This window comes from Bos taurus, chromosome 28, assembly GCF_002263795.3.
Source record: "Bos taurus isolate L1 Dominette 01449 registration number 42190680 breed Hereford chromosome 28, ARS-UCD2.0, whole genome shotgun sequence".
Taxonomy (NCBI): Eukaryota; Metazoa; Chordata; class Mammalia; order Artiodactyla; family Bovidae; genus Bos; species Bos taurus.
Genome location: NC_037355.1, coordinates 16671521 through 16689720, shown reverse-complemented (window position 1 = coordinate 16689720; position 18200 = coordinate 16671521). Strand labels below are relative to the sequence as shown.

The 18200-nt window shown below is 40.3% G+C and overlaps 1 protein-coding gene across 12 annotated transcripts in view; it reads left to right on the top strand.

Annotated features, from left to right (window-relative positions):
- The window catches only part of RHOBTB1 (Rho related BTB domain containing 1), a 141828-nt gene that overhangs the window by 87792 nt on the left and 35836 nt on the right, over positions 1 to 18200 (top strand). For 10 of the 12 annotated variants that reach the window (XM_005226310.5, XM_015460981.3, XM_010820507.4 and 7 more), the window contains 2 exon segments: positions 13526 to 13727; positions 14271 to 14374. In XM_005226310.5, the coding sequence (XP_005226367.1) occupies positions 13536 to 13727; positions 14271 to 14374 (296 nt within the window). In that variant the 5' untranslated portion in view covers positions 13526 to 13535. 12 annotated transcript variants of the gene reach the window in all.

Genomic DNA, 18200 nt, shown 5'->3' with positions numbered 1-18200 from the left:
AGTAGAAGAAGTAGTTTACTTCTAATCCTGGCCCACTTCCTCACTGACATGGAGCTTCGAAAAATGAGAGCGTGATCTGGTGTAGGTCATTACAGGGCTCTGCTGAGAAGGAGTGAATGTTTTAAAGTGTCTCTGTATTATTTGTATTCCTGAAGTTCTCTGCAGTGCTCTTTTGGTTACTTAATCTCTTTTTTGTTTTGATCAAAACTTTGACTTGAACAAATATTGCTGATTGGAATGATGAAAGGCAATATTATCCTGGAGATATATTTTAGTGAACTTTTGATTTAAAGAAGCCCAGCCCAGCTCTGACTGTCTCTTTCCCAGGTCTGGACCTATTCTCTGTTCCAGCTGAGATGTTTATATAATGCATAAGGCTGCTCCTGCCTGACTAGGACTGGTGATTAAGAGCTCAGGATAATGAAATCTGCACAGTTGAAACTTGGCTGTTGGCTATAGTTATTATGCAACTCTTAACATTTCCCTGTTGTTTCTGCCAATAATATAAAATTCTCAGTCTTTCTTTCATAGCTAACTCTCCAAAGATGCTCAAATTTGTTCCACTAGGTTTTTTAATGACCACGTTAAATTATTTCTTAAAGTTCAGAGTATATGCTTTTCTAAAGGACAAGAAAATTTAGTGGCTGTGCAATTGCCCTGTTCAAACTGTCAATAACAGCTGAATGGAGCTTGAAGTACAAAGGCCCCTCTATGGTCTTAGATTTCTGTCTTTAAGCAGACTGCTCATCCGGCCTTGACTGCATTAGCAAATATAACAGGAGACACGGCAAAAGTGACAGGAAGAGAGAGCATATTCTAATAATGGGGTCATGTGGAGCAATTAGGAGGTCTTAGTGAAGCATCTTAGACAAATGGTCAACCTTTCCTGGCCCATCCTCTCTAAGATCTGAATTTCTAGTGTTACAAGAAAATTGCACCCTCACCCGAGTTCAAATAGTGACCCTATACTAATGTGCACCCATTTGGAACAAGAAGGACTATCTTGGGTTTTATGCACCACAGCACCCACAAATTACTCAGTTATGGAGACAAGATTCTGATAGTCATCTAGCTGTCATGTAATTGGGGACGTGAATGTGCCTGACTCTTCCTGAGAACCTGTTTCTTAAGAATAGGACACCATGTAGACCATCATCTCAAGGACTCAAGGTGAGGGGTAGAGCCACCACCACAGGAAGGAAAACACTTTGAAGAGGAGCGTAGGGCAGCTGAAGTCATGTTAGGCTGCATCTCTGTTTCTGCTGTGGTTGGCCCTGGAAGAATCACAAGTATATTGGAGACCCATGGGCCAGAGAGAGCAGACAGAGCTTTATAGAAGAGGGACATTGTATGCTCATATATTCCAAGCACTTCAGTGTATGGCAGTGGGTGGGCCAAAAGTTTTGTTTGGGTTTTTCTATAAGATGTGATGGAAAAAATCTGAATGAACTTTTTGGCCAACCTATTAGTACCCCCAGAAACACCTGGTGGTTCATTCATTCAGTGCACAAGATGGGCACTTTGATGTTACAACCTCAAGAAAAAGATAAAAAGGTCACAAACCACCATTCAGTGATTTGCTAATATAAGAAAAAATGAGTGAAAGAGAAACAGAGTATTTGTGTTTTCGATTGCTTCTCCTAAAATCATTTATTGATACAGAGGAGAAAGAAATTTAGTCTATGGGGAGGTGGGGCAATAAGGAAAACTTTTTAGAGGAGGTAATATCTGAGTTGGGCTTCCCAGGTGGCGCTAATGGTAAAGAACCTGCCTGCCAATGCCGGAGACATAAAGAGATGTGGGTTGGATCCCTGGGTTGGGGAAGATCCCCTGGAGGAGGGCATGGCAACCGACTCCAGGATTCTTGCCTGAAGAATCCCATGGACAGAGGAGCCTGGAGGGCTACAGTCAGTGGGGTTGCAAAGGGTTGGGCATGACTGAAGCGACTTAGCACAATATCTGAGTAAGATTTTGAGGAATGAATAGAATTCACCAGGCAGATGAGGAAGAGTAGAGGTTCAAACAATGTTTAGAATTCTGAGAGTCATTTTGTGTGGCTAAAGCAAGTTGTGTTAGTTCCCTATTGCTGCTGTAACAAATTACTGAAAGTTAAATGTCTTAAACCAATAGATTTATTATCTTACAATCCTAGAGGTCAGAGGAGTGAAATGGGTCTCACTGTGGTAAAGTCAAACTGTTCCTGCTGGAGGCTCTAGGGAAGACTCTATTTCCTCACCTGTTCCAGCTTCTGAAGATTACCTGTATTTCTTGGCTTAAGGCCCTTCCCTCTATCTTCAAAGTCATCTTCTATTTCTCTCTGATTCTGACCTTTTGCCTCCTTATTTCACCTGTGAAGGAAGCTTGTGATTACACTGGGCCTACCCAGCTAACCCAGGATAATCTCCTTATAGTAAGGTCAGCTGATTAGCAACCTTAATTCCATCTGCTACCCTGGTTCCCACATGCCATGTAACAGAACATATTCATAGCTCCCGGAGATGTCAACCATAGACATCTTTGATGATCCATTGTTCTGCCTACTATGCATGTAGTACAGAAAGTTGAGGGTGATGGTGATCACTCCAGAGGGGCCTATAATTAAGTGTTAATTATATATATAGGGTATACATATGGGCTTTCCTGGTGGCTCAGTGGTAGAGAATTCACCTGCCAATGCAGGAGATGTGGGTTTGATCCCTGGGTCAGGGAGATCCTCTAGAGAAGGAAATGGCAACGCATTCCAGTATTCTTGCCTGGAAAATCCCATGGCCAGAGGAGCCTTGCGGGCCACTGTCCAGGGGGTTGCAAAAGAGTCAGACACAACTTAGCAACTAAACAACAAACAGCTCTATGTATGTGGTATATTTTAAATGGAGAAGTCAAGGTTCTGGAGGTCTTCCTAAAGTAGGATGTCCATGTTTCAGCTAACTATTGCTATGTAACAAACCACCCCAAAACTTGGTAGCTTACACAACAGTTTATTATTTGTTATGATTCTGTAGGTTGGCCGGGTGATTCATCAGCTGGTTTCACCCAGGTTCACTCATAAAGCGACATTCAGCTGGAAGGTTGGCTGGCCTAGAAGATCCAAGATGACCTGACATTATGTGTCCTCTGGTGATGGCCAACAGCCAAACTGCTTCGGTCTTCCTCATTGAGTTCTTATCTTCCACTGGGCAGGCCTCAAGACCTTGCTCCATCAGCATGCAGGACCTGTGGAGGCCTTGATTCCAAAACTCACACAGCATCGCATTCATCAGATTCTTTTGAGTTGGGCCAGGAAGTCACTTATTTAAGAGGTAGGGAAATAGATTCTAGCTCCTCATGGCAGTTGCTGCTGTGGCCATATTTCACACAGCACAAGCTGTAAAGATAGGGGGTTTTGCTCTGAGAGCAGAATCTTGAGATTGGAGATTTCAGAGGTAAAATGTTTCTGGATGATGACAATATCCAGCACATGGCTAAAAGCTATGCATGCCTCAAGTAGAGGGTGCTGAATATCACTGGCACTGAAGAGGTGAAGAAGCTGCGAGGCTGGGTATGGGCTGCATCATCCTGCGCACACAAGACCAAGCTGCTGGCGAATGTGGAAGCGTGAGGTAAAGTCTAGCACATGACAGTGATAATGGCAGGGGCCAGATAACCAAGCAAGGCGGGATAACTCGATAGGCAGAAGATCAAGACCACACTGTTGCAAGTCAGCCTAGTGGAAGGAGGCTAGTCTGCAGAGCAGTGGCTCACTAAGTCCTTCACTTCCCAGCCTCCACAATGTCTTATTCATGTACCAGTTTTTTCTTTTAATGTTGAAATAGTTGATTTACAATATTGTGTTAGTTTTAGTTCTACAACAAAGTGATTCACTTATACATACATATATATATATATATATATACACACATGTATGTGTGCTTTTTCAGATTCTTTTCCATTTTAAGTTATTACAAGATATTGAATATAGTTCCCTGTGCTATACAGTAGGTCCTTGTTGTTTATCAATTCTATGTATAGTAATGTGTATCTGTTAATCCCAAACTCCTACCTTATCCCTTCCTCCCACCTTTCCCTTTGGGTACCCATAAGTTTGTTTTGTATATATGTGAGTCTGTTTCAGTTTTGTAAAGAAGTTCATTTATATCCTTTTTTTAGATTCTAGGTAGAAGTGGTATCGTGATACTTGTCCTCTCTGTCTGACTTACTTCAGTTAGTATGATGATCTCTAGGTCATGTTGCTGCAGATGGCATTATATCATTCTTTTTGACAGCTACGTAATACTCCATTGTGAGAATATATGTGTGTGTGTGTGTGCATGCACCTGTGCACACGCTTCTTTATATCCATTTATCTGCTGATAGACACAGCTTAGGTTGCTTCCATGTCTTGGCTACTGAAAACAATGCTGCTATGAACATTGGGGGTGCACATATCTTTTCAAATTAGAGTTTTCATCTTTCTGAGATATATGCCCAGAATTGGGATTGCTGGATCATATGATAACTCTGTTTTTAATTTTTTTTAGGAAACTCCATACTGTTCTCCATAGGGATTGCACCAATTTACATTTCCACTAGTAGTGTAGGAGGGTTCATCCTCGCTAGTATTTATTATATGTAGACTTTTGATGACGGCCATTCTGACTGGTGTGAGTTGATACCTCATTGTAGTTTTGATTTACATTTTTCTAATAGTGATGTTGAACATCTTTTCATAGGCCTTTTGGTCACCTGTATGTCTTCTTTGGAGAAGTGTCTATTTAGATATTCTGCCCATTTTTTGATTTTTTTTTAATGTATATTGAGCCGTATGAGCTATTTGTATATTTTGGAAATTTGTCCCTTGTCAATCACATCATTTACAGATAATTTCTCTTAATCCATAGATTGTCTTTTTGGCTTGTTTATGGTTTCCTTTGCTGTGCAAAAGCTTGTAAGTTAGTTTAGATCTCATTTGTTTACTTTTGTTTTTATTTCTTTTGCCTTGGGAAACTGACCTAAGAAAACATTGCTATGATTTATGTCAGAGAATGTATTGCTTATGTTTTCTTCTAGAAGTTTTATGGTGTCATGTCTTATATTTAAGTCTTTAAGCCATTTTGAGCTAATTTTAGTGTGTGGATGAGGGACTGTTCCTTTTTGTTTATTTATTTTTGGCTGCCCTAGGTCTTCACTGCTGCGTGGGCTTTCTCTAGTCGCAGCGAGTGGGGGCACCTCTTAATTGTAGGGCACGAGCTTCTCACTGCAATAGCTTTTCTCATTGCAGATCAAGGCTCTGGGATGTGCCAGCTTCGCGTGGGCTCAGTAGCTGTGGCACAGGGGCTTAGTTGCCACACAGCATGTGGAATCTTCCTAGACCAGGGATTGAACCTGTGTCCCCTGCATTGGCAGGTGGATTCTTCTTTTTATGGGGACTTTAGCAAATGTTTCGGAGAAGGCAATGGCACCCCACTCCAGTACTCTTGCCTGGAAAATCCCATGGATGGAGGAGCCTGGTGGGCTGCAGTCCATGGGGTCGCTAAGAGTCGGACATGACTGAGCGACTTCACTTTCACTTTTCACTTTCATGCATTGGAGAAGGAAATGGCAACCCACTCCAGTGTTCTTGCCTGGAGAATCCTAGGGACGGGGGAGCCTGGTGGGCTGCTGTCTATGGGGTCACACAGAGTCAGACACGACTGAAGTGACTCAGCAGCAGTAGCAGTAGCAAATGTTTTATGTTTTTAAATTTTATTTTTAAGTGGAAGATAATTGCTTTACAATATTGTATTGGTTTCTGCCATACAACAAGGTAAATCAGTCATAAGTATACATATGTTCCCTCCCTCTTGAACATCCCTCCCACCCCCGAGCCGATCCCACTCCTCTAGGTCATCACGGAACACCAGGTTGAGCTCTCTCTGTTATACAGCAACTTCCCACTAGCTATGCGCTTTACATATGGTAGTGTATATGCCTCAATGCTATTCTCTGAATTCATTCCACCCTCTCCTTACCCCACTGTGTCCACAAGTCTGATCTTTATGTCTGCATCTCTGTTCCTGCCCTGAAAACAGGTTCATCAATAACCATTTTTCTAGATTCATATATATGTGTTAATATATGATATTTGTTTTTCTCTTTCTGACTTACTTCACTCTGAATAACAGGCTCTAGGTTCATCCACCTCACTAGAACTGAATCAGATTCATTCCTTTTTATGGTTGAGTAATATTCCACTGTATATACATACCACAATTTCTTTATCCATTCCTCTGTCAATGGACATCTGGGTTACTTCTATGTCCTAGCTATTGTAAATAGTGCTGGTAGATGGATTCTGAACCACTGGACCACCAGGGAAGTCCAAGGGAGTGTTCTAATTTCACTGACTTACATGTGGCTCTTCCAGCTTTCCCAACACCACTTGCCAGAGAGACTGTCTTTTGTCCATTGTATATTTTTGCCTCCTTTGTCAAAGATTGACTGTAGGTTTGAGGGTTTGTTACTGGGCTCTCTATTCCACAGAGAATAGAGCTTTTTGTGCCAGTACCACACTGCTTTAATTACTGTAGCTTTGTAGTATTATCTGAAGTCTGGGAAGGATATGCCTCCATCTTTGTTCTTTTTCCTCAATTGCTTTGGGTCTTTTGTGGCTCCATATAAGTGTTAGGATTATTTGCTCTAGTTATGTGAAAAATTTGATAGGGATTGCAATAAATCCATAGTTTGCTTTGGATGGTATGGCCATTTTAACAGTATTAATTCTTTCAATTCCAAGGCCATGGAATATCTTTCCATTTCTTTTCAGTCATCTTAAGTTTCCTTCATCAATGTTTTAGAGTTCTCAGAGTGTAAATCTTTCACCTCCTTTGTCAGGTTTATTCCTAGGTTTTGTTTTGTTGTTTTAGGGGGCTTTTTTTTTTTGGACATGATGTTAAAAGTGATTTTTTTTTTTTTACTTTCTTTTATTTCATTGTTACTGTAAAGAAATGCAACAGATATATGTATATTAATCTTGTGTCCTGCTACTTTGCTGAATTTGTTTATTAGTTCTAATAGTTTTTGTGTGGAATCTTTCCGATTTTCATATGCATGTTATCTACATATAATGACAATTTTACCTCTTCCCTTCCAATATGGACACTTCTTTCTTTCTTTCTTTTTGTTGCTGTTGTCTGATTACTATAGCTAGGACTTCCGATACTGTGTTAACTAAAAGTGGTGAGAGTTGGCATCCTTCTCCTGTTCCAAATTTTAGTGGGAAGGCTTTCAGTTTTTCACCATTGAGTATTATGTTGGCTGTGAGTTTGTCATAAATAGCTTTTATTATGTTGAGATATGTTCCCTCTATACCCACTTTCCTGAGAGTTTTTATCACGAGTGGATATTGAATTTTATCCGTTGCTTTTTCTGCATCTATTGAGATGATCTTTTGACTTATGTCTTTTCTATTGTTGATGTGATATAACATTGATTTTACATATGCTGAACCATCCTTGTGACCCGAGGATGAATCCAACTTGGTCATGTTGTAGGACCCTTTTTTGGGTTTTTTTATTCAGTTTGCTAATATTTTGTTGAGAATTTTTGCATCTGTATCCATCCAGGATATTGGCCTGTAATTTTTTGGTAGTGTCTTTGCTTCATAGAATGACTTTGGGAGTGTTCCCTCCCCTTTAGTGTTTTGGAAGAGTTTGAGATGTTTTGGTGTAAGTTCTTCTTCATATGTTTGGTAGAATTCCCTAGTGAAGCCATCCAGTCCTGGACTTTTGTTTGTAAAGAATTTTTTTTTAGTTACAGATCCTATTTCCCTTTTGGTCAGTTCAGATTTTCTGTATCTTCTTGATTCAGTTTTGGTGGGCTGTATGTTTCTATAAACTTGTCCATTTCTTCTGGGTTCTCCAGTTTGTTGGCATACTATTGTTTGTAGTAGTCTCTTATAGTTTTTTGCATTTCTGTAGTAACATGTTATTTCTCCTCTTGCATTTATTTTACCACTTACTTGTTTTAAAATAAACTTTTTTAATCGAAGGGTAATTGCTTTACATACTTTTGTTGTTTTCTGTCAAACATAAACATGAATCAGCCAGAGGTATGCATATGTCCCCTCCCTCTTGAAACAAACTTTTGACTTCAAAAAAGTATGTAAGTAGATTTTTCAGATAGCATTTTAACTATCAGCCTTCATATCCTGAAGAGTCAGTGAAAGTATGAAATCAGTTTCAAGTAGGTTTAATCTCACTCAAAACCTACTTGAAATTGATTTCATTACTGGGTTGGGAAGATCCACCAGAGAAGGGATAGGCTACCTGCTCCAGCATTCTTGGGCTTCCCTGGTGGCTCAGATGGTAAAGAATCTGCCTACAGTCCATGGGGTTGCAAAGAATTGGACAATACTGAGCAACTTTAACTTTCACTTTTTTAACAGAGCTGCCATGGTATCAGTCTCAATTCTTCCCAGCTGTTCTTTTCCTTTTGATACCTTCCTAGTCTCCTCAGATATAGATCTAAAGACAAAAGAGGCCAGCTGGATTTATGGTGGTGATATTTATTAACAATGTTAAATTAATATTTATTATTCTCTTCCCAGGTAAATAAAAATCAGAAACCAGATAGTTATTATCCTGATGGTCCTTAGAGCTCATGCAACCATAAGAGTGCTAGATACGGATAAATTTGAGCCCATAACAAGCAAAGAACGATACAATTGCATATGTTTATAATTATAATATTTGTTTATGTGTAACAGATGAATAATTGGCTTACAAGAATAGCATGAGTTTACATCTTTGACTGTGATTTCAGACTCTTAAAGTACTTTTTAGATTGCTGCTAAATAAATTTCTACCCAAGAGGGAAGATGTGGAACCTCAGATTTTGGAAATCCAGCACGCTCTTCCTGGAAATGCCCCATGTAGAGTGCGTGATCTGGGCTGAGAGGATTTCATTCCGCCTGCCTTTCACGTCCTTACATGTTGTCCCCTTGGCGCAGAGCTCAGCACCTTTTGGCAGTCACTTTGATTTTGTGCAGACTGTTAGAGATTAGAGGACCAGCGGATGTTATTATCACCTTTGACCCAGAAATTCTTTTTAGGACCGTGCATGAGATGTGTCTATAAATAAGTAATGATATTTTTGTAACCACGGCCTTAATATAAAGCCAGGAGGGCTTCTGCCCCCCTGAAAGTCATCGTCTGTAAAAGCTGTGCAGCTATTCCACCAGAGCTGCCATGATTCAAGTTATTTGGGGGACTCCTCTTTGGGGTTGCTATCAAAGGAAGTTCACAAGCCAACAAGAAAACCAGTTTTAGATTTTTTGTATTGTGTCCAAATTTTTACTAAATCTAAACATTCTTCCAAATTTAATGGATTGGCTTTATTTGACTTTTATCTACCTAAAGAAAGTGAAAGTGTTGGTCGCTCAGTCACGTCCGACTCTTTGAGACTCCCCATAGACTATAGCCCACCAGGCTCCTCTTGTCCATGGAATTTTCCAGGCAAGGATACTGTTGCCACTCCCTTCTCCAGAGAATTTTCCTTACTCAGGGATCAAACCCAGGTCTCCTGCATTGCAGGCAGATTCTTTACCATCTGAGCCCATTTTATCTATCTAAAAAAGTAAAATTCACTCCAAAAAGTAAAGTTTGAATGTCATGTAGGACATTCAAAATAATAGACCTTAGGTTTCAGAGTTGTGAGTCTCCAAATGGAACCTGTTTTTTTCTGACACAGGCTATCCCATGGTAATAGCGCCAGAAGCTTGTCAAAGACTGTTATGAAGTGCTGCCGTTTTTATTCTAGAATCTAGAAATGCTGCATAAAAAGATCTTTAACCTAGCTTTCCAACTCAATTATCCTTTAGCTACCTGTGACCTCCTCTTCTCCCCTTCCCCACCTAGAACTTTTACTGCCTTCTTTTTATCAGGTCAGCTGTGCTCCATTTTGTATTTAGGGTCTTAAGTTTTCAATAAATTATCTTTAATTGCTCTACTAAAGTGTATCCTTTGTATAGGTCTTTATGAGTCTTAAGTTCATGATTTTTGCATCTAATTCTGGTCTTCCACCTGACTCACTTTTGTTGTCGTCTCTAAGTATTCATTTCAACATCATGATTATAATTTTGGAAGCATCTGTGTGTCAGGTATTACACCAGTGGCTGAGAACCTCAGTTCACCTTCTGCTCATGACATTAGGAAATCAGGGTACTGTAATTCCCACTTAACAGATGAGGAAGCGGAGGCTCAGATGATGCAGATAACTTGCCTAAAATCACATAAAATGACCAGAAAGGGGAGACAAAGGACTCAACTCCCATGCACTTAAAGCAGGATTTCCCAGCTCCCCCACTGTAGTATTTGGGGCTGAATAATCCTTTGTTGCAGGGGCCGTCCTGTGCATTGTAGGATGTTTAGCAGCATCTCTGGCCTCTGCCTACCTGAAGCCAATAGCACCTCCCTCCACCCCACTGGGATAACTAAAAATGCCTCCAGACATTGCCAGATGTTCTAGGGCCAGTATTTAGGAAACACTGGAAACATGGCAAGTCATGCTTTTGCCATGTTATACTATTAAATCAAGAACTGATAAAACCACAGAATTTTAAGGCTGAATTGTAAAGAGATTGATTTTTGGAGTCGGCACACCTGGATAATCATCAGAATTGGAGATATTTAAAGACTTTCATTTCCAACCCAAGACCTTCAAAATATCAGCATTTGCCAGCTGGGGGACAGGTATCTATTTTAAGCCTCTTCACAGTGTAGGCTCAGACCTTAACCTCACCACACATCTTTTCCTTGAATCACTCCATTCTGTTCCTGCCAAATAGTTCTCCATCCTCGGGTTTAACACCTCCTGTGATGCTGTTATCTATGTTCAGATGGTCCTAACTCTGCAAAAACACAGTTCTTCTTAACATTGTTCCTTCTACCTCTCCTTTTATACCTTTTATCTCACATTATCCAAATTATCATTTTTCTTACATCGAATGAATTAAACATATACTGAGTCCCAGTTATGTATCAGGCCCCACTCTGAGCATTTTTTTTAATTTATTTTTTATTGAAGGATAATTGCTTTACAGAATTTTGTTGTTTTCCTTCAAACGTCAACATGAATCAGCCATAGGTGTACATATATCCCCTCCCTTTTGAACCTCCCTCCCATCTCCTGCCCCATGCCACCCCTCTAGATTGATACAGAGTCCCTGTTTGAGTTTCCTGAGCCATACAGTAAATTCCTATTTTACATATGGTAATATGAGTTTCCATGTTATTCTTTCCATACATCTCACCCTCTCCTCCCCTCTCCCCATGTCCATAATTCTATTTTCTGTGTCTGTTTGTCCATTGCTGCCCGTAAATAAATTCTTCAGTACCATTTTTGTAGATTCCATATATATGCATTAGAATATGATATTTATCTTTCTAACTCACTTCACTCTGTATAATAGGTTCTAGGTTCATTCACCTCATTAGAACCGATTCAAATGTGTTCCCTTTTATCGCTGCGTAATATTCCATTGTGTATATGTTCTACAACTTCTTTATGTGGTCATCTGTTGATGGACATCTAGGTTGCTTCCATCTTCTAGCTCTTGTAAATAATGCTGCCGTGAACAATGGGATACATGTGTCTCTTCCAATTTCGGTTTGCTCAGGGTATATGCCTAGGAGTGGGATTGCTGGGTCATATGGTGATTTTATTCCTAGTTTTTTAAGGAATCTCCATCCGTCTTCCATAGTGCCTATATCAATTTACATCTGCACCAACAGTGCAAGAGTATTCCCTTTTCTCCACACCCTCTCCAGCATTTATTGTTTGTGGACTTTTTGATGATGGCCATTCTGACCGGTGTGAGGTGATATCTCATTGTATTTTGAGTTGCATTTCTCTAATAATGAGTAATGTTGAGCATCTTTTCATGTGTTTCTTAGCCATCTGTATGTCTTCTTTGGAGAAATGTCTGCTTAGGTCTTTTTCCCACTTTTTGATTAGGTCGTTTGTTTTCCTGGCATTGAGTTGTATGAGCTGCTTGTATATTTTGGAAATTAATCCTTTGTCAGTTGTTTCATTTGCTATTATTTTCTCCCATTCTGAGGGTTGTCTTCTCACCTTGCTTATAGTTTCCTTTGCTGTGCAAAAGCTTTTACATTTCATCAGGTCCCATTTGTTCACTTTTGTTTTTATTTCCGTTACTCTGGGAGGTGGGTCATAGAGGATCTTGCTTTGATTGAGCATTTTTTAAACCATGGCTGTTAAGACCATTATGAACTCATTTTTAAAAATTACCATCTAACTAGTTTTCTCAGTTTAACAACAGACTTACTCAAAAGAGCAATCACAGTACATTAAAATCTCACGTGGTTGGCCACCCATCCAGCTGATGCAGGGAAGCAGTCCACACCGCAGTTTGTGGGGGCTCCTGTTTGGGGGAAGTGGGGCTGCCAGCAGCTTTCCCTCTGCCTCTTCACCCCTCACCCAGCAACCCTCTTTAAACCTTTTTTGATGGTTTCAGAAATATTCCAAAATAGTGTGCATGCTGAGTCACTTCATTTGTGTCTGACTCTTTGAGACCATATGGACTATAGCCCACCAGACTCCTCTGTCCATGGGAATCTCCAGGCAAGAATACTGGAGCAGGTTGCCACACCCTCCTCCCGTCCCAAGGATCGGATCCGCATCTCTTGCCTCTCCTGCACTGGGCAGGAGGGTTCTTTACCACTAGCACCACCTGGGAAGCTGTCTCCAAGGTAGCCCCTCATCTTAATAAAATCATTCTCTACCATATGCTCCAGATTCTTCTCAGGAAGAAAGAATTTTTTTAAAATTCTGCTTTATAGTGCTTCTCTTAAGAAGATATTTTTAATGAATTTGATTAATAAAAATTCATGAATGAATATAAATACAATTTCAGCAAGATATCAAAATTCACACAGTTCACTCTTCTTTAAAGTCAGATAGTCCTTTCTGCTTGCACTTTGGATCCTCTTCTGAGTCACCAGGATAGTTTAGAACCTATAGGATTTTTTTTTTAATTAATTTATTTTTTATTGAAGGATAATTGCTTTATAGAATTTTGCTATTTTCTGTCAAAAAGAGATCTTGGGTCTTTGGAAGATTATAATGGACATTATTGCAAAGGCTGGTTATGCCAGAATGTGTAAGGTTAAACCCACAGGTGCCCAGTTCTTTAGGGGGTCAACATGAGTAGCTAGTGAATTTAGAATATGTGCCAGCAGCCCTGACTCGCCTGGATGGAGCTCCAGTAGTCAGATTGTGTTTAGAGAAAACCAAGGAGAAAATAACACGTTAACCGGGATAAACCGTTTGGGGTCAAAATAACAATCCGGTGTTTTTGTACTTGTGTGAGATATAAAAAGAAAAGTTGAGTTTCAGTTCGGCTTCGTAGGAACTTCCAAACTTCTGGCTTAGGCTCGGGCACCTCCATAGGAGCACCTGGGCCAAGGGAAAACTGCCTGACCCCCTCCCATCTTTGATTGCTCTGGAGAGCCCTGATGTCTCACATGTGGTATCCACTCTCTTCTTCCAGAGTTTTATAAATGGACGCTGACATGGACTACGAAAGACCCAACGTGGAAACCATCAAGTGCGTGGTTGTGGGAGACAATGCTGTGGGGAAGACACGCTTGATCTGCGCCAGAGCATGTAATACAACGCTGACACAGTACCAGCTGCTGGCTACCCACGTCCCCACCGTGTGGGCCATTGACCAGTACCGAGTCTGCCAGGAGGTGAGATAGATGGGGTTTCTTTAGAATCCTAAGGATACATCATTGCTGTCGCCAGTCTGATTTTGATTTATTTGGGAGATATGTTTATTTATGTGATTTTTTAAAATTGAAGTCTAGTTGATTTACAGTGTTTTGTTACTTCCTGCTATAGAGCAAAGGGATTCAGTTATATATATATATATGTTGACATTTTTTATATTCTTTTCCATTATGGCTTATTGTAGGCTATAGAATATACCCAGATTTCTAAAAAGCAGAGGAAGAACTTAACTTATGAGTTCAAGACAGAACTCCCCTTTTTCATGCAGCAAGAGAAAACAAAAGGAGAAAGCTGATTTGGTGTATGGCTCTGGTATCCTGAGTGAGGGTTTTTAGGGCACATGGTTTCAGGAAGAAGAGTAGGACTTAGTTAAGTCCTGTTAGCTGGAAGGAGAAAAACTAAATGCAAGTGAATCTCGGGGGCTTTGAGGACTGATGACCTAGGCATTCTTCCCCTGGGGAACTTCTGATTGACAGCGAATTGGTGCCCTGTCTCTTCTGCAGGTCTTGGAACGTTCCCGGGATGTCGTTGATGAAGTGAGCGTTTCTCTCAGGCTTTGGGACACTTTTGGAGATCATCACAAAGACAGGCGTTTTGCATATGGCAGGTAAGCCAAGACTAGTGCAGTTCAGTTCAACTTGAATACAATTTCCTCTCCCAAACCCATCTCTGCTTCATGAATCAACAAAAACCACATCATATGGCCTTGAAATGTGTTGGTTTCTGCACTGTGCCTTAAAAAAGAAAAAAAAAAAAAAAAGACATTATTTCCTGATGTCAAGAAAAGCAGTCTTCATGGCCACTTGGTTCCTCCCAGGAAATACTTTATTTAAAACAACCGGTGCTAGTTAAATTGAATGTCTGCTGGATGAGGATTCTGTTGTATGTGCCAATCTTGGGCTGCTTTGATTATTGTTTCCCTCAGTAATACTTTATTTGCCTACTCTTAAAATGTTTTAAGTTTATTTAGCAGTTGGCCACCCCTCTTCAGAAGGTCTCTTTTGTCTTTTGATGACCATTCTACAGAGTCTGATGTTACTTGCTTTGGGCTTTGCTGTCTGAAAAGTCTGTTATCTTTATTTGAAGGTCATTTTTAAAAAGAAACAAAAATATCTCTGAAATCATTCACAAAGGTACATTTCCAAAATGAACTGAAGCATTAATGTCTATTTTTCATTAAAAGAAAATAAGGAGGAGGAAAAAGTCCACTAAAGGAAAGATAAATCTAGAAGGACAATAATATGAGTGGGGACAAGGTCACAGAACCGTAAAATATTTAGCAACTTCTCCTTGTCACCATAACTCCATCGGCATCTCCAGGACTCCAGCTGTCTTAAAGTCCCTCTCAGCGCATCTGTGAACTGTCAAAATCCAGATGAGGAAGAGATTTCCTTACCCCTTAACTCATAAGTAAAGGCATGTCTTTTTAAGTTTAGAATTTAGATCTTTTTTAACATAAAACATCATGCTACCTCACAGGATGGCATTAGTTAGATATACCCCCAAACACTTGAGTTTACTCCTTGGTATTGAGATAAGCATTTCTGAAAGGACCTCTCTTTCTTCAAGCCGGTAGCTTTCATAAGCCTCTGAACTCCTACTGGCACTTACCCAAGTGGTCTGGAGTACTGAATAAACTGCTGAAAGGGTTTGCCCTACTCCCTTCAGTCATTCACACACTGAAATAATCTGCAGTTTAGGCCAGTTTATTCAAGGGGGGAAAGAAGTATATAGAAGTAAAACTTTGATTTTAATGTCCCCTTGAACAGGAACTTTTGAACTTAATATCCAGCAGAGATAATACATTTCTTCTTGAGTTTCCTAGTTTGTTTTCTCTTTGCTTTATGTGATGTTCTTGATTCTTATCTTAGTTGCCATTTGGGTTTTTTTTTTCTGTTATCTCATTATTATACACACACAAAAATAAGAATCAATGAACCTGCTTATAAGTACTATGCTGTCAGATTTTGTAATACCTGAGGTTTTAAGGAAGCATAGTTAAATGATGACTGGAAGCAAAGTAAGAATAAATACATAGATTTCAAAGGACTGTTTGTACCCCAGCTTCTAAAAAGGTATGGTGAATAAAAATGAACTTACTGAGATACTGGGTTTAGCTTCTGTAGGCAATCTCGACAGCTCAGTGGCTTATTGCCACTTGAAATTTATGTATTTGAGGTGACGAATTTTAACTTCACTCCACCATGTAAAACTGGTCTTTTGGTAATATAAGGGCTACTTCGTTACCATGTGAGGTTCCTGCTTAGGGTTGACTTAATGGCACAGTGACCTTCACAGACCTGATATCGACAAGCATCTCCACTGGGCCTCCTCCAGCTTCCTGATATATCTGGGGTCACTTTACATGTCATGCCTGTGCTTGGTCACTCCCAACAAAAATAAGCTGGTCTCTCATGTGACTCTATCAGTACACAGTGCATTGTTCTGCTCCTTTATCTAATGTTTAGTTCTATCGACTGTAACCCATCCACTGCCCTCTTTGCTGGAAACAGGACGTGCTTTCCAAGCCAAGTCTGCTTCTTTGAGCAACGCAGAGGGACTCAGGAAACCCTCCCGTGTTTCTGGCTAAGCCCCTCATGGGCCTCACTTCATGTGCATGTTTCTTCCTTGTGTATCCTCTCTCTTTTCCTATTCTCCAAGCCTCCAGGCTTCCTGCCACAGACCCTGCCACTGGTCAGGAACAGAAACCAGAGCTGTTCTGTCCTGGATTACAGAATCTCTGTGTAAACACTAAATATGTCATACCACGTTGAGGTAGCACCAGAAAATTACGTCTTATGGCCGGGTCTGGTAGTAGAAGCTTCTTTTCCTCAGTACCGGGCTCTGACCACTGCCTTTCACTGCTGTGCAAGGGCTGTTTTAATTTCTGGGTAACTTCCATTTTTAGCTCCCTATCATTTGCGCAGGAGAAAAATCATAATTACAGTTTCTGACATTCCATTTGGTTTGCAGACCTGTTTTTTGACTGGTGTTTTTACTATACTTAGTGTGAATTACAAGTCGGTGGGATGTGATATATTCCTTAGACTTGGAAATGTATTTGGAACCTTTTAAAAATAACTCATTTGATTCTTAGGGTGACAGTGAGAGAAAGCAGATTCATACCAAGATGCCTTAGACCTCACCTTTAGTCTCCTTTGCTTCTCAGCACCAAGCTGGTCAACGAGTTACCACTCCAAGCCTTCTTTGGCCTAAACAAGTTCTAGTTTGCAGAGTGGGCCCGGGTGGTGTCAGTCTGCAGACTTGAATTTGCTATTTTGCTAGTGTGGTATAACTACAACCAGAATGTCATAGCTCTTATTATGACTTAAAGGTAACTAGTCAGCTAATTTTTTTAGCCAATTACATTAATAGCTCTAATTCATCAAAGCCCTACAGTGTGTCAGTCAAAATATTAGGTGCTTTGCCAGCACTGGTTTAGTTAATCCTTCCAGGAACTCTGGGAGGCAGAGATTATCTCCAGGTCACAGTTGAGGAGGGAGTTGAATTCTTTTCTCATAACCTGCCCAATTGTGAGTTTCAAAACCAGATTCAAATTCAGCTCTGCCTGAGTTCTGGCTCCCACTCTTTCCACTGTGACAAGCTACATCGACCTCATTTTAAACAGAATGAAACTGAAATCACCACCCCCCCCCCACACACACACACACACGCTGAAGGACTGGGTATTCTTTTGCTCTTAATATTTTTACAATGGCTAGAATGAGAAGAGATCTCAAAAAGTCATCTGGCCGATCCCTTTTCTCCAGGAAGGGAGATCATCCATCCAAGAAAAAGGTAATGACAGGAGTCCTTCTATTGGACGGACATGAAAGGCAGCAGAGTGGCGTCATATCCTGACCCTTACCTAACATGTTTGAAATCTTTCAAACCCTCCTTGTCTGGAGCGAATGACTCCACCTCTCTTGTAGCCTTTCTTCTTCCTACTGCCTACTTTCCACCCACTTTCAGATGAACTTTGGAAGCTCTTTCCTGGATCTTTTAAAATGTCAAGAACAAAACTGTACATGATAACCATGACTGTAATCAGCTGCTCTTTTTTGGCAAGGAAAAAAAAGGCTCTTTTTAAAGGGATATCACTCAAGAGTTTTCCCTTAGAAATATTATAAGAAGGAAGTACAGTCTTATGGACTCTGTGGGAGAGGGAGAGGGTGGGAAGATTTGGGAGAATGACATTGAAACATGTAAAATATCATGTAAGAAACGAGTTGCCAGTCCAGGTTCGATGCACGATACTGGATGCTTGGGGCTAGTGCACTGGGACGACCCAGAGGGATGGTATGGGGAGGGAGGAGGGTTCAGGATGGGGAACACATGTATACCTGTGGCGGATTCATTTTGATATTTGGCAAAACTAATACAATTATGTAAAGTATAAAAAAAAAAAAAATGAAGGAAGTACTCACACTTAG